We start from the raw sequence: 25,591 nt of genomic DNA, 5'->3' as shown, positions 1-25,591 counted from the left end.
TGGTAGCCATTTCTTCTGCTAGAAGAGTATCAGAATTAGCAGCTCTTTCCTGTAAAGAGCCTTATTTAATCATGCACAAGGATAGAGTGGTATTGCGCCCTCATCCTAGCTTTCTACCGAAAGTGGTTTCAGATTTTCATCTAAACCAAGATATTGTTCTACCTTCCTTTTTTCCAGATCCCTGTTCTACGAAAGAAAGGTCACTACATTCTTTGGATGTAGTAAGAGCAGTCAAAGCCTATCTGGAAGCAACTGCTCAAATTCACAAAACGGATGTTTTGTTCGTGTTGCCAGAAGGTCCCAATAGAGGACAGGCAGCGTCAAAGTCTACCATTTCAAAATGGATTCAACAAATGATTATTCAAGCTTACGGTTTGAAACAGAAAATTCCACCTTTTCAAATCAAGGCACACTCCACAAGGGCTATTAGTGCTTCTTGGGCGGTGCATCACCGGGCCTCTATGGCTCAAATCTGCAAGGTCGCAACCTGGTCTTCAGTCCATACATTCACCAGATTTTATCAGATGGATGTGGGAAGGCATGAGGATATCGCCTTTGGACGTGGTGTGCTGCAGGCAGCGGTACGAGGTCCTCAGGTCTGATTACACCCTACTTTGTGTGGTCCCCTCCCCTCAAATAGCATTGCTCTGGGACATCCCATCAGTAATTACTGAGGCTCTGTGTCCCATGATGTACGAGAAAGAAAATAGGATTTTTATAACAGCTTACCTGTAAAATCCTTTTCTTTTGAGGTACATCACGGGACACAGAGGTCCCGCCCCTCTTCTAATACACTTATATTGCTTTGTTACAAAACTGAGGTATCCCCAGTAAGGGGAGGGGTTATATAGGGGGTTGAACTTCCTGTCTAGGGTGTGCCAGTGTCCAATCACCTAGTGATAACCTATCAGTAATTACTGAGGCTCTGTGTCCCGTGATGTACCTCAAAAGAAAAGGATTTTACAGGTAAGCTGTTATAAAAATCCTATTATTACATCATAATGCAAGTCACAGTGCATTTCAGGGGACAGCAGTAAAATCAAGTTTAGGGCAAGACTTCTGTATAATGCAGGCACGTATAAACCCCCTAATCATGCAGCTTTAGCCAGCTCACCCTGTTGGGCAACTATGGGATCTCCAATTTCATCATTATTAATACTTAAATCTGTCAAGTTCATCACATAAACAAGACCTTGGGCCTCTATAATTGTTTGGTCTGTTACACAGTACCACAGTAATTCCAAGACACACATTTTAACCCCTTCAGATCCACGCTATAGCCGAATGACGGCTACAGTGCAGACCTACTTTGCCGGTAGGCCCTCAATAGACATCCTCCCCTTTGCACGCTCCCCGCGTGCCCCCTGCAGGGCGCAGGGCGTGCGCTGTGAGCACCGCGTCAATGAGAAGCATGAAGCAAACAGAAGATCGGTAATCTTTTTTTTTCTCCTCACGCTGACAGCATGAAGAGAAAAAAAAGCCGATCACCGGCTTCTGTGCAAGGGACATCAGTCCCAAAGAGGAAGATGCACAGCCATCTCATCTGTGCCTACCAGTACCACCTGCCACGAATCAGTGCCCACCAGTGCCAGCAATCAGTGCCACCTCCCAGTGCCCACCAATGCCACCTCATCAGTGCCCATTAATGCAGCCTAATCAGCATACAAAGGAGAAAAATTACCTGTTTGCAAAATTTAACAACAATATAAAACAGTTTTGTTTTTTTGTTTTTTTTTTAAATGTCGGTCTTTTTGAATTTTTTTAGCAAAAAATAAAAAAAACAGAGGTGACCAAATACCAGCAAAAGAAAAGCTCTATTTGTGGGAAAAATATGATAAAAATGTAATTTGGGTACAGTGTTGTATGACCACGCAATTGTTGTTCAAAGAGCGATAGCTAAAAGCTAAAAAATTAGTCTGGACAGGAGGGAGGTTTAAGTGCCCAGTAAGCAAGTGGTTAAAGGGTAAAATGTCCAAATAATAATTATACAAACACCACCTGTTATGAGCTGATCAGATGGCTGTAAGATGCAGACAATCAATGCTATTTCTGTGTATTTGCAGATATGAAGAACACAATGAATGTTAATCTATTACCATCATACAGCAGTTCCTCAGCACCTGGATGTCAACAGGCTTTTTACATGTGGTTTATACTAAGGCTATATAGTATCCATAGAGTCAAAAATGTCTCCTATACAGTTACTTTGAAAAAGGTTTTCAAACAAAATCTGGGTAAACATTTTCCTAACATTGAAGCTCCACTGCCTATGTGTACTCAAACAGATCTGGCCTCTGGAGGGAATGGTTTTAAGGTTTGGACATTTAAATTAAAGTCACAGTCCACCGCTTGCAAAAAACAGTGTTATTACCTACTTTTTCCAGGAATCTTTAAGGACAGCTTACAGAGAGATAGGCTCCTCCCACCTAGCACAGGAAACACATGATCCACATTATAAAAAGTACAACACATGCAATAGCCCCTCAGTATTAACAAATAACCGAAGGCTTCAGAATAAGCAATCATTAAATCCTCTAAACCCTCTCATCCTTCTTGCTTTATATTGCTAATCTACCAACAAAGAAGGGAGGGAACTGACGCCGTCCTGAAAGATTCCTGGAAAAAGTAGTTAACAGGTAATAACACTGTTTTTCCAAGTCAACTTCCAGGACGGATTACAGAGAGGACAAAATAGGACTACCTGCAGCTCTTTCCTGCCGAAAGACTGGTCTTGGCTGGCAAGCAGGTCCAGTCTGTAATGCTGCAATGCTTTACGAAAGTTTGGAACCTGGATCAGGTTGCGGCCTTGCAAATATGGAGGGGAGACGCTCCTGCCCTTTCAGCCCAAGAAGTGGAAACCGCTCTTGTGGAATGAGAATTTATTCCCAACGGTGGTGTCAAGGATGCTGCTTTGTATGCCTCTGCGATGGCCAACTTTATCCACCTTTAGATGCCCTTTTACCCTTGTTTGAACCCCCAAACAATAAGCTGGTGGAACACCGCCATTCCTTGATGCGCTCTATGCAAGTGATCAAGTATCTCCTGACATCTATTTTATTAAATGCAGCCCCTTTTAGGATCTCCGTAAAACGAAGGCATCACAATCTCTTCCGGTCTGTGGAAGTTAGACAGTACTTTGGGGAGAAATGCCGGGACCAGAGAGAGGATAATTTTGTCTTGCAAAATAATGCAGAAGGGCTCAGCCACTGAGAGCGCCTGTATCTCACCAACCCTCCTAGCGGAGACTAGGGCCACTAAAATCACTGTGTTCAAGGTTAAGAGCTTTATGGGCAGTTCCTCTAGTGACTCAAACAGTGTTTTACAAAGACTTTGCAACACCGTGGATAAGTCCCAGGAAGGGAACTTCCTTGACTTGGGGACCCGCTTAATGGATGTAAGAAATCTCTTGACCAAGGGGTCTTCTGCCAGCCTTTGATTTAAAAAGCTAGACAAAGCCGATACCTGCACCTTGAGGGTACTGACCGCAAGATTTAGTTCTGCTCCAGCTTGGAGGAAATCTAGGACTGCCGGGATCATGGCTCCTGACACTTGTTGTGCATGCGCCAGTCTGCAAATTTCTTCCAGATTTTATTGAAAATTGCATTAGTGCACGGCCGCTGCTAAGGATGGTATCGACTACTTTTGCCGATAACCCTCTCCACTCTAACAGCTCCCTCTCAGTAGCCAAGCCCTCAAAGAAAGAGAGCTCACTTCTGGATGATTCATCTCTCTCCGATATACAAGGTCTGTCCTGTAAGGCAGTCTCCAAGGCTCCGTGATGTGGAGTCTTAGTAGTCCTGAGAACCAAGACCTCTTTGGCCAGAATGGTGCAATCAGGATAACCTTCAAGCTCGACACTCTTATCTTCCGGATGATCTTTGGAATAAGGGCAAAAGGTGGAAATGCATACACCAGGCTTGCTTCCTAGGACTGGGATAGGGCATCTAGGCCCAGACTGAGAAAAATTGTTCCACCTGCCCCTTCTGCCTTGTAGCAAAAAGGTCTATCTGTGGTACTCTTCACTTCTGCACTATCTGTTCAAACACTGTTTGATTCAAGCACAATTCTGTCTGAGACAGAACCTCCCTGCTTAGGACATCCGCCAGAGTGGTTAATTCCCCTTTTAAGTGATAAAAGATTTGCCTCCGCCCATTGAAGGATTACTTCTGTTATCCTCATAAGGCCTCCCCACTCTCGTACCTCCCAGCTTGTTGATGTAGCTTATGGTGGTAATATTGCTTAAAAGGACCTGCACGTTTCTTCCCCTCAGAGTTGGACCAAAGGCCACTAGAGCCTTTTTTTAGAACTGCTTTCAGCTCCCTTGCATTGGAGGAAAGGGTGGCTTCCTGCCGGCTCTAGACCCCTTGGGCCATCTGTGTGCCTGAGTGGGCTCCCCACCCCAGACCGCTGGCGTCTGTGGTAACCGTTAGAGGGTTGTGTTGGGACCAAAGGCGACTCGCAGAGAGATCTGCGGGGGATCAACCACCACTTGATTGAGAGTTTTATTTCTGGAATCGGTTTGCCTCTGAAGAGATTCCTTCCTTCCATCCCACAGAGAAAGCATGAACGCCTGAAGTGCTCGAATATGGAATTGGGCCCACTGGACTCCTGGGATGGCTACTGTCATCAAACCAAGGACCCTAATTATACCTTGAATTGAGGTCTCTGTACATGCGCAGAGGCTGCTCACTTCTGCAATTACTGTTGCCACTTTCTTTCGTCAGAAACATTTTGGATGTAGTCAAGTCTATTAAGTATCCTAGGAATACTATACTTTGAGTAGGTACTAACTGACTTCTCCTGATTTTCCAGCCACCCCAGCTGCTGAAGGTGTCTGAAAGTTCTGCTCAGGTTCTGTTTCACTTCGTCTGCTGAAGCTGCAAAGATCAGCAGGTCATCCAGATAGGGAAATATGTGAATCCCCTTTGATCTCAGGGTCCACAGAGCTTCTGCCAGAATCTTCGTGAAGATGCGTGGTGCTGACGCCAATCTGAAGGGCAGAACATTGAACTGAAAATAGAGGGTCTTGAACTCATTCTTCACTGCAAACCTGAGATATTGCTTGGACGCCTTTCGAATGGGGACATGAAGGTAGGCATCTCTTAGGTCTAATGAGACCATGAAGATCCCAGGGCTTAACAAATATCCAGTGGTGTATACTGACTTCATTTTGAATCATTTGTACTTTACAAACATGTTCCCTTGCTTTAGATTCAAAATGAGTCGGAATTTTTCTGATGGCTTTATCAGAAAAATGTGAGAATAAAACCCCCCTATTCTTGGAGTTGGGGGGATGAAGCTTATCACTGTCTCCTCCAGCATACTCTAGAGGAGGGAAGACATAGCTGTTGATTTCTCCACGTATTTCGGGAGAATTGTTGGGTGAAATTTTTGAGGGGGGCAGCCCACTAGCTCTATCCTGTACCCTGACTTGATCAGATCCAGGATAAAGCTGTTGCTGGAAATGGCCTGCCACTGTGGGAGGAATGACCCCAACCTTCCCCCGACATGGCCGACTGAGTCACTGGGAAGGGTCTTTAAGCTGGGAGGGTTTGGAAAGGAAGCCACCTCTGCCCCTTCCTCTCCTGTATTGCCACCCTCTTTTCTGGTCTTGCATAGCTGCAAAACCCTTGTTATGCTGCTGTCTATCCCCCTCTGATGGTTCCATTCTCCTGACCTCTGGAAGGGATGAAAATTCATTTTTTGTTTTTTTGGGGAGGGGGAAAGGAAACCCCTTCTTTTTATCTGCTGACCTCTCTAGAACAGATTCTAGCTCTTAACTAAAGAGAAAATCTCCAGAAAAGGGGAGGGAACATAGCTTGGATTTGACAAGGTCACCCCCCCAGGACTTCAGCCAGATAGCCCTCTTAGCTTCATTATTCAATGCTGTAGACCTGGCCGAGAACTTTACAGACTCAGTGGATGCATCTGCTATATAGGCTACTGCCTTACTTAGAGTTGAGTCCAAAATTTCTTCCCTGGGAGTGTCTGACTCCAGAAGAGTGTGGAGCTGCTTTAGCCACAAATCAAGCATATAGTGGCTAGGGCTGGTTTAAAGTTAGCGGAGCAGGCTTCCCATGCTTTCTTTAAATACCTTTTCACCATTCTATCCATTGGTTCCTTTAGGGTGCCTATGTCCTCAAAGGAAAGCTCTGTACCTTTTGAAACTTTAGATAGGGAAGAGTCTAGTCTGGGACACTTTTCCCACAACTTTGCATCCTCCTCCTTGAAGGGAAACCTTCTCTTCAGATTCTTAGGGAAGAAGACTCTTCTCCGGATTCTTCCATTCTTGAAGTACAGTCTCTTTTAGGGACGTATGCACCGGAAAGGTTCTGGTCTGCTTAGGCTGAAGGCCTGCATTTAAAAGCTCATGTACAGACAATTCCTGATTTTCTGGTTCTTCCAGCTCCAAGGTGTCGTAAATAGCCTTTAACAATTCCTCTGTTTCATCAGAAGGAAAAAGAAATCTTTGGACCTTTCTGGGTTTTTCCTCATTAAGCTCCCCTTCCCCAGAATCTAAGACTGACTCTGAGCACTCCAGTACTCCCTGCTGGTGGGCTGCCTGTCAGCCTAGCACCGGTACTGGTGCCGGAAGTACAGGGGATAGGTTCAGCAAGAGCTTCCTGCTCTCCGAGTTTAAAGGACTGTAAAGTCTGTTTCATCACCTTCTTCATTGAGTCCATAAAACCCTTGAGGACAGGTCCTGTCTCTCCCTTCATGAGTTTATCTATACAGTCCTGACATGCACTTTTCTTCCAACCATAAGGCATTTTCCTGGTGCACATTGGGCACCTTTTTCTGGGTGTCTCCATTTTGCTATCTTCGGGGTCATGGGCTTTGTCCTGTAATGAATCAGATGACAGACGCCAGCACATTACTTCCACTGAAGTAAATACCAATTATCAAAACACCCAGTGGATAACGCAATTCTAATTTAAGAATCTTTAAAAGTACCCACCACCAGAGCCTATGTTAGTATGTGCGACACCTGTCCACCATAAGCATAAACAAAATAGGCTCTGGAAAAACACACCTCCTGTGCCCCCACCACAGGAGGATAAGAAAAGGAGCAGCCTGCACCTATTTTCTCACCTTAGGGCCTGATTCAACCGATGGCGCCTCCAGACCTGCTTTCATGGATCCTGGCATCTCCATGCTGCTCCTGGAAGCCTTCGGCACCAGCTTCTTATCCAGGCCCCTATTTAAGGAAGTGTGGAGAATCTGGGGCGGCGCTATGGATCCAACGCTGCCCTCCATCACAGCACGCCTCTAATCTTTTAAATTACCCTTGCTAGGGCTTCATTTCCTGGCGTCTGGGTGTACCAAGATGGCCGCTGCCAGACTTTTGGCCTTGTCACTTCCTGCCGCAAGCGCCGGAAGTGACCTCATCATTCCGCTCCCCCAGCGTGGTCCACACGCTGAGGATAGAGAAGCCCTAAAACATGGGGATCCCTGTAAATGAGCAGCAGAGAAGAGCACCTGGACCACGTGGCGGCCTGCGCCTCCACCAGAAAACCCTTCTGTGCCATTCCGAATGGACCCCACCAGGCCATCTCCTCTACTCCTAATAGGTACCTCACTAAGGCTACAACCACAAACTGGGAGAGGGGGTTCCTTACCTTCACCCCAGACCGCTTTTCCAGGTCTATGGGTGGCCCAAGCTGACTTATACCCCAGCAGTACTGTCCCTGTTGCACTGGGTATGGACGCCAGGAGGCCCCTGCCACATAGCAACAAAGGCTGGACAAAAAAAATAAACATTGTTTGGAGCTCCTGTCTGGCTGGAGGAAACAAATACTGAGGGGCTATTGCATGTGTTGTACTTTATAATGTGGATCATGTGTTTCCTGTACTGGGTGGGAGGAGCCTATCTCTGTAAGCCGTCCTGGAAGATGACTTGGAAAAAGTAGAAAATTCAGTAACATTGTTCTCGTGATCAATGTGCATTTACTACTTTATCTGCATTGGTGCCTCAGGTTCTGAAGGTATCAATTTGAAACAGCAGAGCTGCCCAATCACAGAGCGGTGATGGAGAAGGGATCAGCATCACACTTTCTACAAGTCTCATCTGTCAAGGATGACACTGCCGTTTAGCCGTGCTAAATTCAAACAAACAGGATTCTTCCTGAGGAGTTGCAGATTTGGGTAAGGGGGGTTGCAGTTTGGGTATTCGTGCTGGTGGTGTTTTATACCATTATTTTAATTATATCATAAAAGTTTCACAAAAGTGAAATCAGGAGGAGCTAGAAAGGGGCAGGCAAGGCCATAGTATCACATAGGGCCAATATTACAGGACTGCTGCAGCTCAAGGGAACGCACTTTTAGGGAAATGTCAATTTGTGTCCATTATTTGTGCCTTGGGAGATTGTTCTGATAAAAAGACCATTCAACAGCTTGCCAAAGTCTCTAAGAACAGCTATACTCTGCAGACATTACTCCAAGGCCCCACATTGCTAATCATTACAGGGGCGGAACCTGCTATGCTGCCATGCATATTTTTGTAATTTTTCCAGAAGAACAATGTAAATTTTTTGCCTGAATACACCACACCCGCAGAACCAGGTTTTTCAAAACAGTGGGGACTGTAGCAGCCACGTAGATGCAGTGATGGCGAGTTAAGGCAATGGACAATGCTGGTCTTTACTAGTCTTTAAGACAGATGCATTCCTTAAAGATACTAAGCACATTATACAGGTCCTTGAATCTATCAGCTGTTCACCATCTAGCATTTTGGTTACGGCTGATGTCAGCTTCTTGTACACTATTATTGGGCATGAGGACACATTGTCCTCTGTGCAATGGGCTCTGACATCCTCTGACCTTCCTAGAAAACACAAAAAAATTCCTCCTTAGTTGCCTTAGTTTCTGTTTATCACAAAATTATTTTTGGTATAACCGACAGTTTTATTTGCAAACAAGAGGGGTTGCGATGGGGGCCCGGTTTGCTCCCAGTGCGGCCAATTTATGGCCCACTGGGAGGAATAAGTTGTTTTCACCAACCGCTCCCCTGAGCTAGTTTGTTATAGGAGGTTTATCAACGACCTCATCCTTATATGGGAAGGAGACCGTTTAGGTCTGGATAGGTTCATTCAATCCATGAATGATAACTCCAAGAATATTCAACTCACTTGGAATATCAGTATGGAGCACGTCATTTTCCTTGATCTGGAGATCTCCAAAGAGGGTGATCATTTTTGTTTGCGCAATCATTTTAAACCAACTGATCGAAACTCCTATACCCCCATGGAGAGTTGCCACCATAGGTCATGGCTATGTAACATCCCCAGAGGCCAATTCATCAGGCTGAGGCGGAATTGTACTCATGAGGATGACTATATCTCTCAATCTCAGGTTCTTGCCTCTAGGTTTTAGCAAAAGGGATATGAAAAATCTGCCCTGGATAGCGAAATAGAATGAGTGCGTAACATGGATAGAAATGTATTGGTATCCCACCAGATTAGAGATAATGATACTGGTGTTCCTAACTTTAAAATGGTACTGAATTTTAATGTTCAACATAAAAAGTTTGGGAGGATTGTTCAAAAAAATTGGTCCATACTCATAACAAGATAAAGTTTTGGGTCCTCTCCTGCCATCACGTCCATCATTTACATATAAAAAGCCCCCTCCCTTCGTGATCGCGTGGCACCTAGTGTCATTGATCCACCTACTCAATCAGAAAATCGGTTATTTTCGTTCCTCTCGGGATTTTGTGCCTGTGGGAAATGCACTGCCTGCTGATTTTATGCCTGTGGGAAATGCACTGCCTGCAGGCATTCTAAACGTAATATTAAAAAACGAAAGAATTTTGTGTCTTCAGCGACCAATAAAGAGTATACAATTCAGCAACTTATTACATGTTCCACTGTTGGTGTTGTTTACATGCTCGAATGTGGGTGTGGTCTTCAGTATATTGGCAGGACCTCCATACCCCTCCACGTCCCATTGGGCGAGCATGTGAACAACTTCAAAAAGGGACTTAAAACTCACAACGTATCAAGGCATTTCAAATTATTTCATAATCAGAACCCCAGGGGTCTTATGTTTTGGGGGATTGAAAAAGTCACCAAGCATTGGAGAGGGGGGAATTTTTTGCGTCAGCTCAGCCGTAGGGAATCTCACTGGATTCATCAGACAAAAGTTCTTGTACCTACCGGCCTTAATGTTGAGTTTGACATTAATGGTTTCATTTCTGATCGTTAGGTTATATATTATACTTTATTTTTTCTATATATTTTTTGCATATATATGCTGTAAACGAGGGAGACCCGTGTTTTGTCACTATATTTCAGAATTTCTTTTTATTTTCTCATGTGATTACCTATGCAGAGGATATTATGTAACTTTTGTCATATTGGAAGGTAATTCCATTTTAATATCCAATCTTTTTATTGGTTTACTTCTGGCCCTCCTCTGATTGCGTATCAGGTATTGTGGTTATCATGTGTAATTCCTGATCCGTCCTGAGGTGTCAGTGTCTTTTGTTAGTCTTATGTTTCCATGGTTTTCTTGGAATGCAGACATCTCCGGTAATCGGGTGTCACGTAAGGGTATTAATAGCGGGTGCAGTACATCACTCCGTCACCGATGAAGTCCCGCCCCCTGGGACGCACCGCGTACGGAACCACGTGTCATCACCCGCGTGTTTACCCTCGTGGATCCATATTACCATCTGCCTTGTCACCTTAGCACTGGGGACACAGTGCTGGTTATGTAAGTGCAATACTTTTTTAATAAATGTTGACTTTTTCCTACGGAGAGCACTATATTTTATTATCATTCCATGTCACATATCGACTGGTTACATTGCTAACGTTACACAGCCGTTCCTAGTGACTCCTCCATCCAGCTGACCAGTTTATCTACCCTATTGAAGGGACTGCCTGTATGACCTGACTGATTCACTCAGGGGTCCACATGCTGAGATGTGCGGTTAGGACTCAGTGTTGGTGGAGGTCGTCACATGATCACCGTGTCTGTCAAGTTTTAGGACCACCGTGCATGGATTTCTGATGGTGTTCTTCTATTATGGACTTTTCTTTATTTTGATTGATGTGTTTGCGCTGCACTGCTTTTTTACATATTTATTTACTGGGATTTGATATTTTGGCCCTCAGTGTTCAGCCGCTGTTTTATGTGATTTTTGCACTGATTAATTTCCTAGATTTATAATGCTGGAAACACACTGGGGTCGATTTACTATTTACTTAATGATGAGGCACTAATATTTCCTCTGACACCAGATATGGGATATTGTTTACTCCCACTGATGCCAGTGCATTTTCTACTTTTGCTGGCCACAGTCTGGCCCCCTAAAGTCAAAAACGCAGTAAACTGGTCCTTTGTTTAGAAAGTTTGGAGACCCCTGTGCTAGTACATCTAACACCCTAACCCCCGCCCCCGACTAACAATGTTGCTGTCTGCTGTGCCTCCGGTGCTCTTTCATTCAGAGTGGAGTGGGGCCACACTTATGCCACGTACACACAAGCGGAATGTCCGACAGAAAAAGTCAGACGGAAGCTTTTCATCGTATATTCAGATCATGTGTATGCCTCATTGGACTTTTTTTTTTTTTTTTTTAGAAAATTATGACAGACCTAGAAATAGAACATGTTCTAAATATTTCCGAGGGAACCAATTCCTATCGGGAAAACCGCTCGTCTATATTCTGTTCTGACGGATCAAAAACGACGCATGCTCTGAAGCAAGTACGAGACGGAAGCTATTGGCTACTGGCTATTGAACTTCCTTGTTCTAGCCCCATCCTACGTGTTGTACGTCACCGCGTTCTTGACGGTCGGACTTTGGTTGACCGTGTGTAGGCAAGACCGCTTGAATGAAATTCCGTCTGAGTTCCGTCGGAGAAACCTTCGGAGTTTATTCCGACGGAAAAACTGGTCGTGTGTACAGGGCATAATACAAGAGCTGTGTTACAGGACAGATCAATATGTAGAAACAGGGAAAAAGCCAAAAAAAAAAAAAAAAGGAACAAATGCAGCCACCACATCTAAATGTTTTGTTTTAATACCTCTTTAAGCTGGCCATAGATGGATCAAACAGTGGCTGGTTCAGATTCTGATCTTATGATCCATGCGTGGCTGCTTGACACAAGTTGCTACTGATCAGTGTATTCAGACAGGGAAGAGACTCCGCTGTCAGAATACAATGTCGCAGTGGGCATGATTTACTAAAAATCGGGCATTCGGAATCTGGTGCAGCTGTGTGGTAGCCAATCAGCTTCTAACTTGCTTGTTCAATTAAGCATTGACAAAAAAAAACACTGGAAGCCGATTTCTATGTAGCGCTGCACCAGATTTTGATCTCTCCTCTTTTAGAAATCAACCCCAGTGTGCTGACTAATCGATAAAATAAGTCATCTATGTGGTGCTTTAAAGTGCAGTTCTACCCCCCCCCCCCCCCCCCCAGCAAAATTGTAAAAGTCAGCAGCTACGCTTAGTGTAGCTGCTGACTTTTAATATTAGGACACTTACCTATCCTGGAATCGACACCCCAGCCGATGTTTCCATTGGCTCTCGAGTGCTGCCGCCCCATTCATGGTAAGGGAAACTGGCAGTGAAGCCTTTTTGGCTTCACAGCCGGTTCCCTACTGTGCATGCGCGAAGCGTGCTGCACTTTCTTAATGGCCCGGCAGCAAGGGAAGGAGGAGGGGAGTCCAAAACTCCAAGTGATTTCGCTGGGACGGGTACCTGTCAAAAAACAGGTACCCGCTCCTCCCTCTCTCCCAAAAGGTGCAAAGTGTGGCAGCAGAAAGGGGGGGGGGGTGTCAGATAAGCAGCGCTTCCACTTTTGGGTTTAACTCTGCTTTAAGTTGCCTTGTATGCTCCGGTTTCTCTTGTCCAGCCTTATGTGTGAAATCCATACATTCTCCCATCTGCGCTAAACAGCGTGGTTGAACAATTCTCCCCTTTCTGACTACAGTGATCTGACAGCCAGCACACGTGTCTGTCAGAATACCCAGAAACAGTGACTGAATCTGACTGGCTGTTCAGCAACCAATGGCCCCTCCGATTTCTCGATCGAACCTTGCTGAGCCAGGTAGTGTCGACAGGGACACCCACAGCTCGAATTTCAGCAGATTACCAGGAATCTTCCATAATTCAAGCCGCATACTGCCAGCTTTAGGCAAGCTAAATCTTTGTGTTTCTGGAACCACAGTACAAGCATGGACTTTGAAGCCAAATTGGATTCCCTGCACATCAGACCACCCTGTAAAGCATATGAACATCTTTTCCCTGGGTAGTCAAACGCAAAATTTTAATTCTGTGAGGGACATTTATTACAAATAGAGTTGCCAGAATCTGAAGAAGCAGTGTATGGCAACCAGTCAGCTTCTATCTTTCACTTTCAAAGCTTAACTGACGACCCCAGACGACGTCATCGTATGACGAAACGCGCGTCGGGAGGAGCTGACGTCTCGCGTGTGCCGTTCGAGGGACGGGTGATTGTACTAGCCGGCCGGCTAATTTGCTTTTAAATACTACGATCTTGTAAGTGGCTTTCTCTTTTTTTAATAAATAGGTTTGTCAGTGTTACGCTATGGTACCCTTCTTTCATTTTTGGATACATCTGAACGGTATCTGCATCTACTTACACTTGGTATCCGTGAACCATGAGTTTGGTGGTCCCTGCCTGGTATAGAGATCGGCCTGAGGGTTCTTCCGGGTATCCATCTGTTTGGCTCCTGGCGGGATAAAGGCCCTGGCCGGGTATAGGTCGCAAGCTTTCATTGCTTACCTGTCTGGTAAGCGAGCATTTTGGGTGTTTAGCACTGGTGGTGCGGTGGAGGACACTATTGAATTTTTTACAGCACTACTAGCACTTGGAATTAAGAAGATGGACTTTTTATTTTCATTCAATTTATTTTCTGTTTATACATCACTTTTTATAATATTTTTCCATATTGATCTTTATTGTACAATTTCAATGTAGGTGGGTTAGCGCTGCTTTTTTCTGGTTTATCTATTTGTGTGTATCTCACTTGTAGCAGCAGCTTCTTTCTGGGTATTTGCATTCAACCTAATTTATTTGTATATTAGCTCAAGGTTTTATTTTTTCACAGCACGGTATTCCACTATTTATTTCTTAACTGAACAAGCTGGAGATAGAAGCTGATTGGTTGCCATACACAGCTTCTGCAGTTTTGATAAATTCTATTAGTGTAATCTGAACTGCATAAAAACCTAAAATTTACACAAGCAAGGAGAAGCGAGATTTGAAAAACACATTATATGAGCAGGAAAATTGGAGCCTGGGTGGTAATTATACAAATTCGACATGATGTTCTCATGATTTGAAATTATACCATTTGCAATCATTTTTACACTCAGAATCAACATGCCAATACTGCCCCATGGTATCACAGCGCAGCAACATGAAATCCCTGCTGAGAATAGAGAGAAGATGATGCCAAAGCAGGCCAGCAATGCAGACAATACACAATTCTGCCTCTACACTCAAATGTGACGGCTCCTATCACTGCACATGACAATGTATCTGTTAATGCAGATGTAAACTCGAAGGGGAAGACATTCAGATTGCCAGAACAGTGTGCATGATCAGCCATAATGTTTTCTGTGTTCGTAAAATACTGTTTTCTCCTTATTTGCGTCTCAGAGCTGCTGATCTCCTGCAGCCACTTCCAGTCTATGGATACTTGTTGCAGCATGGACTTCTAAGCTGGCCATACATTACTCAGTTATGTTGTTCAGCCAGCCAACTGAATGAACAAAACTGAGCCGATTGCTCCTCCTCCAACCCCCTCCCCGTTGTGTCCTTGTAGTCTGACAGCAGGACTCTCCCACCATCAGAATACACTGATCAACGCTGCAGCGCATTGGCTCTATCCGCTGATTGAGCGGGGAATTTCCAACAAGCCTGTTCATGAAAAGTCGATGGACCTTGACTTCTCATGAACGGGAACCACCATACATGGATGGAGATTCAGTCGATTCCTGCTGAACTAGATGACTTTCCATCCAGGTATTGCTGGTGTTCCGTCAATTTCTCCAACCACGTCACTTCTGGTTTATTTAAGCCCTTAGTAAATGGAGGTTTTGATGAACTGGTGGTTGGACACAACACAGACAACCAAATAGAGTCTGGTACTGGAAGATTGAGCTTTTTTGACAGCACAGTGGCTAACGAGGACAAAGTTGTCGCCTCCTCAGAGGCGGCCATTTTGCTGGCTAGTATCAGAGCGGTTGCTGGTGTTGTGACCAACCTCCAATTCGTCAAAAACTCCAATTACTGCTGGTTTAACCGCTTCAGCCCCGGAAGTTTTTACCCACTTCCCGACCAGAGCACTTTCTGCGATACGGCACTGCGTCGCTTTAACTGACAATTGCACGGTCATGCAACATTCACCCAAACAAAATTGACGTTCTTTTTTCCCACAAATAGAGCTTTCTTTTGGTGGTATTTGATGCGGTTTTTTATTTTTTTGCGCTATAAACAAAAAAAGAGCGACAATTTTGAAAAGAAAAAAAAAAAAAAAAATATTTTTTACTTTTTGCTATAAGAAATATCCCCCAAAAATATATAAAAAAACCTATTTTTTTCCTCAGTTTAGGCCGATAAGTATTCTTCTACATATTTTTGGAAAAATCGCAATAAGCGTATATTGATTGGTTTGCGCAAAAGTTATAGCGTCTACAAAATAGGGATAGTTTGATGGCATTTTTATTTTTTATTTACTAGTAATGGCGGCAATCTGCGACTTTTATCGGGACTTCGACATTATGGCAGACACGTCGGACAATTTAACACATTTTTGGGACCATTGGCATTTTTACAGCGGTTAAGCAGTTACAGTTCTATAAACTGCATTGATTACTGTAAAAATGTCACTGGCAGGGAAGGGGTTAACACTAGGGGGCAATCAAGGGGTTAATGTGTTCCCTAGTGTGTGTTCTAACTGAAGGGGGAGTGGACTGTGTAGGGGAAGAGATAGATCGCTGTTCATACGCTGTACGAACAGAGGATCTGTCACTTCTCCCCTCAGAGAACCGGAAACTGTGTGATACCGGTTCTCTGTGTTCCCCGAGCGATCGCGGGAGCCTGGTGGTGATTGCAACCGCCGGGCACTCGCATGCAGCGGATGGTCGGCAAGTGGTTAAAAAAAACAGAAGTTAAGTAGTTGGAGTTTCTGATGGGTTGGAGAATTTGACAGAACACCAGCTTTAATCACTGCTCTGAAACAGACTCCTGATAGAGACAACAATGGACCAAGCTTAAGTAATGTTTGTCAACTCAAACACTTGTAGTCTCACCCAGGGAATCTGACAAGGTGACAAAGCAGGAGCACAATTGTCTCTCCAAAACAGGAAGTCCCTAAACAAGGACCTTCACAGCAAGGATCACGTTTAACAAAAGCTGAATATTCAAGATTTAAGAAAACTTTAGAAAGCACATTCATGTGTTAAAGCAGAGAAGACAATTTAGTAATTGGATTTGCATCTACTTTAAAGTGGTATTAAAATGTAAATTGTAATATATTGCAGCTTAACAATCATAAGATGTGGTGACAGAATTTGTTCTCTTTTTTTTTAGGCTCCCCCCCCCTCTGTTTTCCCCTGGTGATCTGACCAGTAACACATCTCCTGTATTAGCGTCTCCGCTTTGGTTAAAGGAGCAACAGAGACACCTTTAGACAGCATCGTTATCAGTCTGGGGGAAGGGAAGTGTTAGATTTACTAGCAGATTTAGATACACTAACAACCTGAAGTTGAACTCCAGCCAACACTTTTTAAGCAGTTACAGCAAACATGTTTTGCCCTTTTGGGATAAAGGTTTTAATTACACGAATAAAAGCTGATCATTGTAAGCACCCCTGTCAGATTTAAATGGTTTGAATGAAACCTCTAACAGCTAAAGCTGCAGAACAACATGGTCTGTTGAAAAACAGACTTACTGACCAGATCACCAGGTGAAAATATAGGAGAGAAAGAAAGCTAAAAAAAAAAAAAAAAAGGAATGCAACCATCACATCTAAGAATTGGTAAGCTGCAACATAATAACTTTTTTGGCTTAAAGAAGAATTTAAGAGAGCGGAGATATACTTACCTAACCCATTGATTCTCCAAGACTGGACCCTGCTGCTCCTGCCCTCCTGCACAGCTAGCAGTCTTGTGCATGGACTGTTCCTGATGTCATCGCACCCATAGACCGGTTCTGGACATGAGGTCGGCAAGAATAGTCCAACACTGGACATAGGGGAGAACAGTTTTCTGGAGGATCTAAGGATTGGGTAAGTATAGCATTTCAGTGTGTCCCTAGACCAGTGGTTCTCAACTCCTGTCCTCAGGACCCACTAACAGGACAGGTTTGCAAGATAACTGAAATACATCACAGGTGATATCATTTGCTGCTCAGTGATTGCAGTATTGTAGTCTGCATCTCCCCAAGGTAATACTTAAAATCTGGCCTGTTAGTGGGTCCTGAGGACTGGAGTTGAGAACCACTGCCCTAGACAAAACAAGCAGTTAACCTATGCACAGTCACCCTGCATCGGATAACTTTTTTTCCCTGGATTTTCTTAGATACTTTAAAGCGATCCAGTCACCAGACCACTAATTTCTCCAGTTGTCCCATAAGATTTTATGTGAAGTTAATGCATATTATTTACTTGCAAAAGCCTCGCCTATGTAGACACACAAATGCCCCAAGACTGCCATCGGGAACTGTCATCTTGAAGGGATACTGGCACGCCCAGCAGACTCAGAGATGCCATTCAGGTGCATATTGGTTTTCAATGACTACAATGTGTTCTATGATTGGACAAGGAGGAGCGTATGAATGTCAGAGTCTACTCAAAGAAAACACCTTGTATTCACAGAAAGTAATGAGGTGCAGAGCAGGTAACCCCTGATCATTACTGTATCTGGAGGGAAGTCACAGCAGCACCCCGATGCTCACAATGTATCTGATACTGGACGTTACATACAATCATACCCGAGCTGACCCAATCTAACGTCTAATCGTTTCTACTTAGCGTTCCATTCGTAGGGTCCACGCACACTGAAGCTGATAAACTGACGTTAAAACTAGTGACGACACCAGGAAAAAAGCGGCGTTAAAAATGCGATTTTATCAGCATTTTGCATTGGAGTCAATGTGTGTTTAGCCGCGCTAGCTTTTAGCCGCATTTCTTTGCCTTTATTCAAACTCAATGGTTCCCTATGGGAGCCCATTTATTTAAATAGAAGTCGGATCATGATAATCCGACTTGCGGTGCAACTTGTGTACTGAGGATCTTGACGGGGAACCCCCCCGGCAAAAATGAAAAAAAAAAAAAAAAATAGCGTGGGTTTCCCCCCCAGGGCGATACCAGACCCTTTGGTTTAGTATGGATTTTAAGGGGAACCTCTACTCCCAAAAAAATGGTGTGGGGTCCCCCTAAAATCCATACCAGGCACGCAGCCTGGCAGGTCAGGAAACCATAGCAGGCCACATGCCCTCAACATGGGGGGGGGGTGCTTTGGGGTTGGGGGGGCACACACCAAAGCACCTTGTCCTCATGTTGATGAGGACAAGGGCCTCTTCCCGACAACCCTGGCCGGTGGTTGTCGGAGTCTGCGAGCGGGGGCTTATCGGATTCTGGAAGCCCCCTTTAACAAGGGGGCCCCCAGATCCTTGCCCCCACCCTATGTAAATGAGTATGGGGTACAATGTACCCCTACCCATTCACCTAAAAAAAAAAAAAAAAAAAAAAAAAGTGTCAAAAATGAACACGGTACACAGGTTTTTTTTAAGTATTTTATTAAGACAGCTCTGGCGTCTCCTCCGATTTCTTCAGCTCTTCCCCCTCTATTCTTCTTCCAATGTTTACTCGACGTGATCTCCTGGTGTAATGCTGGGTCCGCCGTGTGCAATGACTTATATTGGCATGGGTCGGGGCCACCCCCTGACGTCATTCAGAGACCCCACCCCCTTGTGGCGTCACCACCTGGGGCATGATGGGGCGATGACATCACAGGGGGCGGGGCCTTCGAATGACATCAGCGGGTGGCCCTGCCCCATGCCAATATAAGCCATGGCACACTCAGCATTACACCGGGAGATCGCGTCGAGTCAACATCGGAAGAACAACAGAGGGAGAAGACCCAGCAAAAGAGCAAGAAGACAGCGCAGAGAGGAGAAGAACCGGAGAAATCGGAAGAGACGCCATAGGGGGTCTTAATAAAATACTTTAAAAAACCTGTGTACGGTGTTCATTTTTGACACTTTTTTTTTTTTTTTTTTAGGTGACTGGGTAGGGGTACAATGTACACCATACTCATTCACATAGGGTGAGGGGCCGGGATCTGGGGCCCCCCTTCCAGATTCCGATAAGCCCCCGCCCGCAGACCTCAGCAACCACCGGCCAGGGTTTTCAGGAAGAAGCCCTTGTCCTCATCAACATGGGGACAAGGTGCTTTGAGGTGGGGGGGGGGGGGTCTGGTATGGATTTTGGGGGGGGGGGTCATCATGATTCAACTTCTGGTGCGACATCTATTCAAATCAATGGGCTCTCATAGGGAACCATTGATTTTGAATAGAGGCAGAGAAATGCCTGACAAGGCTTAACGCTCTTTATACAGTCTTAAACCACGTTTAACAGCTTTTACCGGCATCTGGCATTTTTAGGACTGCTCTTGAACATGATTTTAAGGCGTTCAGACAACATCCCATAAACTCCCCTGCTGATAAACTTCAATAAATATCCATATGTGCATAGACACATAGGATAACATAGAGGAAAGTTTAAGGGCTGTTAAAAAGAACACCCAAAAACGTCAGTTTATCAGTTTCAGTGTGCATGAACCCGAAGGCCACATTCACACCAGCCTGATGTGTTCACTTCATATAAAAGCCAAAGAAATGATCAAGAAGTATAAACAAACGTTCTGCGTCCCACATCAGGTTCTCTTTCATTTACACACATTCAGCGTCTCCAATCTATCCCAGGACTGACACAGTTCTATCTACTCCACACTAAGGACAAGGTAAACGCACAGTGTGACTTGTACCATTTATAGTCCTACCATGTATCTCTAGGAATTCAAAAATGTCCTATAAACACGCCTGTCACTGCCAATGTGAATGAGGCCTATGAGGGGTAATCTATGAGGGGTAATCTATGAAGGGTAATCTATGAGGGGTAATCTATGAGGGGTAATCTATGAGGGGTAATCTATGAAGGGTAATCTATGAGGGGTAATCTATGAGGGGTAATCTATGAGGGGTAATCTATGAAGGGTAATCTATGAAGGGTAATCTATGAAGGGTAATCTATGAAGGGTAATCTATGAGGGGTAATCTATGAGGGGTAATCTATGAAGGGTAATCTATGAGGGGTAATCTATGAAGGGTAATCTATGAAGGGTAATCTATGAAGGGTAATCTATGAGGGGTAATCTATGAAGGGTAATCTATGAGGGGTAATCTATGAAGGGTAATCTATGAGGGGTAATCTATGAAGGGTAATCTATGAGGGGTAATCTATGAAGGGTAATCTATGAGGGGTAATCTATGAGGGGTAATCTATGAAGGGTAATCTATGAAGGGTAATCTATGAAGGGTAATCTATGAGGGGTAATCTATGAGGGGTAATCTATGAGGGGTAATCTATGAGGGGTAATCTATGAGGGGTAATCTATGAGGGGTAATCTATGAGGGGTAATCCCGTCATACAAACTTCTAAACTATGCAATCAGATTTTGATTAGAAAACATGAATGAAGGTACCAAGGAAATCGACCATCACCAGCCTGTACCGCCATGTCTGGATGGGACAGGGACCCCGCTACCTCAATACAACAAAGGGGTGTGTATTCAGTCATCAGGTCTCCCAACTTTACTTCATACAACAAACATCTGGACACACCGAGGGGAGAAGGAGGACGCCAAGCTCAGTCCTACTATGTGACGTGTTCAGGGGCACCCACTATGTCCCCCCAGTACCACACATTGACTGCTCCCCCTCCCCCACACTGTCCCCTCAGCACCACACAGGGACTGCTCCCCCTCCCCCACACTGTCCCCTCAGCACCACACAGGGACTGCTCCCTCTCCCCCACACTGTCCCCTCAGCACCACACAGGGACTGCTCCCCCTCCCCCACACTGTCCCCTCAGCACCACACAGGGACTGCTCCCCCTCCCCCACACTGTCCCCTCAGCACCACACAGGGACTGCTCCCTCTCCCCCACACTGTCCCCTCAGCACCACACAGGGACTGCTCCCCCTCCCCCACACTGTCCCCTCAGCACCACACAGGGACTGCTCCCCCTCCCCCACACTGTCCCCTCAGCACCACACAGGGACTGCTCCCCCTCCCCCACACTGTCCCCTCAGCACCACACAGGGACTGCTCCCCCTCCCCCACACTGTCCCCTCAGCACCACACAGGGACTGCTCCCCCTCCCCCTCACTGTCCCCTCAGCACCACACAGGGACTGCTCCCCCTCCCCCACACTGTCCCCTCAGCACCACACAGGGACTGCTCCCCCTCCCCCTCACTGTCCCCTCAGCACCACACAGGGACTGCTCCCCCTCCCCCACACTGTCCCCTCAGCACCACACAGGGACTGCTCCCCCTCCCCCACACTGTCCCCTCAGCACCACACAGGGACTGCTCCCCCTCCCCCACACTGTCCCCTCAGCACCACACAGGGACTGCTCCCCCTCCCCCACACTGTCCCCTCAGCACCACACAGGGACTGCTCCCTCTCCCCCACACTGTCCCCTCAGCACCACACAGGGACTGCTCCCCCTCCCCCACACTGTCCCCTCAGCACCACACAGGGACTGCTCCCTCTCCCCCACACTGTCCCCTCAGCACCACACAGGGACTGCTCCCCCTCCCCCACACTGTCCCCTCAGCACCACACAGGGACTGCTCCCCCTCCCCCAGCCGGACTGCCCCCCTGAGGAGCACAACATGGCGGCGGCTCCGGTCTCTCACACCCGTCTCTCCCGGTGCCCGGACCGCCCTGACCCGCCCCGGCCGCACGGGGACCCCAAAAACCTAACATGCAAATGAGAGTGGGTGGGCGGCGCCCTGAAATGCAAATGAGCGTCGAGCCGTGGCACCCTTTCGTTGCCGCACGGTGGGGAGAGAGGGGGTGACCCGTACAGACAGTGGGGGGGATGGGGGTGCTGGCGGCGGCCATTGCAGAGCAGACTTAAAGGGGAAGAGCGGCTTGTTGGTGCTCAGCTCTTTGTTGTGCCCCCATGTCCGGTGCAGAGCCCAGCCTTTGTCTCCAGCAAGCCACACACCGCCGGGGTAACCCCATGTATAGCCTGGCACCCCTATTCTGGGGGTGATAATGGATCCTGCCAGCGCTGACACTTCCTCAATCCTCACACATACATACACAGAGATGGCGGTGGACGGTAGGTACCTCTTGGCGCTGGTGGAGAGGAGTTTGGAGTTCTTGCTCATGCTGACTTTGGTGTCCTTCTTCTTGGGGAGGTTGTTGGAGAGGTCCCGGTCTATGTGCTGGTTGTTGGAGGAGGTGGATGAAGAGGAGCTGGCCCTAGAATCGTCATCCGACATAGCGAGCTGACACACAGCCTGCACCCACAGAGGAGGGAGGAGGAGGAGGGCGACCAGATGGAGGATCTGTCCTTCCCCCACCACACACACAGAGAAAGAGAGAGAGAAAGAGAGCACCGACCAGAGAGAGGACCCTTCTATCCTTCCCCCACACACTGATAGAGAGAGAGCACCGACCAGAGAGAGGACCCTTCTATCCTTCCCCCACACACTGATAGAGAGAGAGGACCCTTCTATCCCCCACCCCACACACTGATAGAGAGAGCACCGACCAGAGAGAGGACCCTTCTATCCCCCACCCCACACACTGATAGAGAGAGCACCGACCAGAGAGAGAACCCTCCTATCCTTCCCCCACACACTGATAGAGAGAGCACCGACCAGAGAGAGAACCCTCCTATCCTTCCCCCACACACTGATAGAGAGAGCACTGACCAGAGAGAGGACCCTTCTATCCTTCCCCCACACACTGATAGAGAGAGCACCGACCAGAGAGAGGACCCTTCTATCCCCCACCCCACACACTGATAGAGAGAGCACCGACCAGAGAGAGAACCCTCCTATCCTTCCTCCAAACTCTGATAGAGAGAGCACCGGCCAGAGAGAGGACCCTTCTATCCTTCCCCCACACACTGATAGAGAGAGAGAGCACCGACCAGAGAGAGGACCCTTCTATCCTTCCCCCACACACTGATAGAGAGAGAGGACCCTTCTATCCCCCACCCCACACACTGATAGAGAGAGCACCGACCAGAGAGAGAACCCTCCTATCCTTCCTCCAAACACTGATAGAGAGAGAGAGCACCGACCAGAGAGAGGACCCTTCTATCCTTCCCCCACACACTGATAGAGAGGGAACGAACCGACCAGAGAGAGGACCCTTCTATCCTTCCCCCACACACTGATAGAGAGGGAACGCACCGACCAGAGAGAGGACCCTTCTATCCCCCACCCCACACACTGATAGAGAGAGAGCACCGACCAGAGAGAGGACCCTTCTATCCTTCCCCCACACACTGATAGAGAGAGAGCACCGACCAGAGAGAGGACCCTTCTATCCTTCCCCCACACACTGATAGAGAGAGAGGACCCTTCTATCCCCCACCCCACACACTGATAGAGAGAGCACCGACCAGAGAGAGGACCCTTCTATCCCCCACCCCACACACTGATAGAGAGAGCACCGACCAGAGAGAGAACCCTCCTATCCTTCCCCCACACACTGATAGAGAGAGCACCGACCAGAGAGAGAACCCTCCTATCCTTCCCCCACACACTGATAGAGAGAGCACTGACCAGAGAGAGGACCCTTCTATCCTTCCCCCACACACTGATAGAGAGAGCACCGACCAGAGAGAGGACCCTTCTATCCCCCACCCCACACACTGATAGAGAGAGCACCGACCAGAGAGAGAACCCTCCTATCCTTCCTCCAAACTCTGATAGAGAGAGCACCGGCCAGAGAGAGGACCCTTCTATCCTTCCCCCACACACTGATAGAGAGAGAGAGCACCGACCAGAGAGAGGACCCTTCTATCCTTCCCCCACACACTGATAGAGAGAGAGGACCCTTCTATCCCCCACCCCACACACTGATAGAGAGAGCACCGACCAGAGAGAGAACCCTCCTATCCTTCCTCCAAACACTGATAGAGAGAGAGAGCACCGACCAGAGAGAGGACCCTTCTATCCTTCCCCCACACACTGATAGAGAGGGAACGAACCGACCAGAGAGAGGACCCTTCTATCCTTCCCCCACACACTGATAGAGAGGGAACGCACCGACCAGAGAGAGGACCCTTCTATCCCCCACCCCACACACTGATAGAGAGAGAGCACCGACCAGAGAGAGGACCCTTCTATCCCCCACCCCACACACTGATAGAGCACCGACCAGAGAGAGGACCCTTCTATCCCCCACCCCACACACTGATAGAGAGAGAGCACCGACCAGAGAGAGGACCCTTCTATCCTTCCCCCCACACACTGAGAGAGAGAGAGCACCGACCAGAGAGAGGACCCTTCTATCCTGCCCCACACACTGATAGAGAGAGAGCACCGACCAGAGAGAGGACCCTTCTATCCCCCACCCCACACACTGATAGAGAGAGAGCACCGACCAGAGAGAGGACCCTTCTATCCTTCCCCCACACACTGATAGAGAGCACCCTTCTATCCTTCCCCCACACACTGATAGAGAGCACCCTTCTATCCCCCACCCCACACCCTGATAGAGAGAGCCCCAACCAGAGAGAGGACCCTTCTATCCCCCACCCCATACACTGATAGAGAGAGCACCGACCAGAGAGAGGACCCTTCTATCCCCCACCCCACACACTGCTAAAGAGAGAGAGCACCGACCAGAGAGAGAGGACCCTTCTATCCTTCCTCCAAACACTGATAGAGAGAACACCGACCAGAGAGAGAACCCTTCTATCCTTCCTCCAAACACTGATAGAGAGAGCACCGACCAGAGAGAGGACCCTTCTATCCCCCACCCCACACACTGCTAAAGAGAGAGAGCACCGACCAGAGAGAGGACCCTTCTATCCTTCCTCCAAACACTGATAGAGAGAGCACCGACCAGAGAGAGGACCCTTCTATCCCCCACCCCACACACTGCTAAAGAGAGAGAGCACCGACCAGACAGAGGATCCTTCTATCCTTCCCCATACACTGATAGAGAGAGCACCGACCAGAGAGAGTACCCTTCTATCCCCCACCCCACACACTGCTAAAGAGAGAGAGCACCGACCAGAGAGAGAGGACCCTTCTATCCTTCCTCCAAACACTGATAGAGAGAGCACCGACCAGAGAGAGGACCCTTCTATCCTTCCTCCAAACACTGATAGAGAGAGCACCGACCAGAGAGAGGACCCTTCTATCCCGCACCCCACACACTGCTAAAGAGAGAGAGCACCGACCAGAGAGAGGACCCTTCTATCCCCCACCCCACACACTGATAAAGAGAGAGAGTACCAACCAGAGAGAGGGCCCTTCTAGCCTTCCCCCACACACTGATAGAGAGAGGACC

General features: G+C 47.1%; 1 protein-coding gene across 2 annotated transcripts in view; it reads right to left on the bottom strand.

Annotated features, from left to right (window-relative positions):
• LOC141144493 (ubiquitin-conjugating enzyme E2 E1) overlaps positions 1-22,754 on the bottom strand; it is a 73,326-nt gene extending 50,572 nt beyond the window's left edge. Inside the window, exon 1 of one of the 2 annotated variants that reach the window (XM_073630235.1) lies at positions 22,376-22,754. In XM_073630235.1, coding sequence (XP_073486336.1) covers positions 22,376-22,557 — 182 coding nt within the window. In that variant the 5' untranslated portion in view covers positions 22,558-22,754. The remainder of the gene's footprint in view (positions 1-22,375) is intronic. The other variant, XM_073630236.1, reaches the window with a different exon arrangement.
• Between the last annotated feature and the right edge of the window lie 2,837 nt (positions 22,755-25,591).

The sequence above is a fragment of the Aquarana catesbeiana genome, linkage group LG05 (genome assembly GCF_042186555.1).
Source record: "Aquarana catesbeiana isolate 2022-GZ linkage group LG05, ASM4218655v1, whole genome shotgun sequence".
In the NCBI taxonomy this organism is placed as follows: Eukaryota; Metazoa; Chordata; class Amphibia; order Anura; family Ranidae; genus Aquarana; species Aquarana catesbeiana.
The sequence above is the reverse complement of the archived record's forward strand: the minus strand, read 5'-3'. Positions and strand labels throughout refer to the sequence as shown.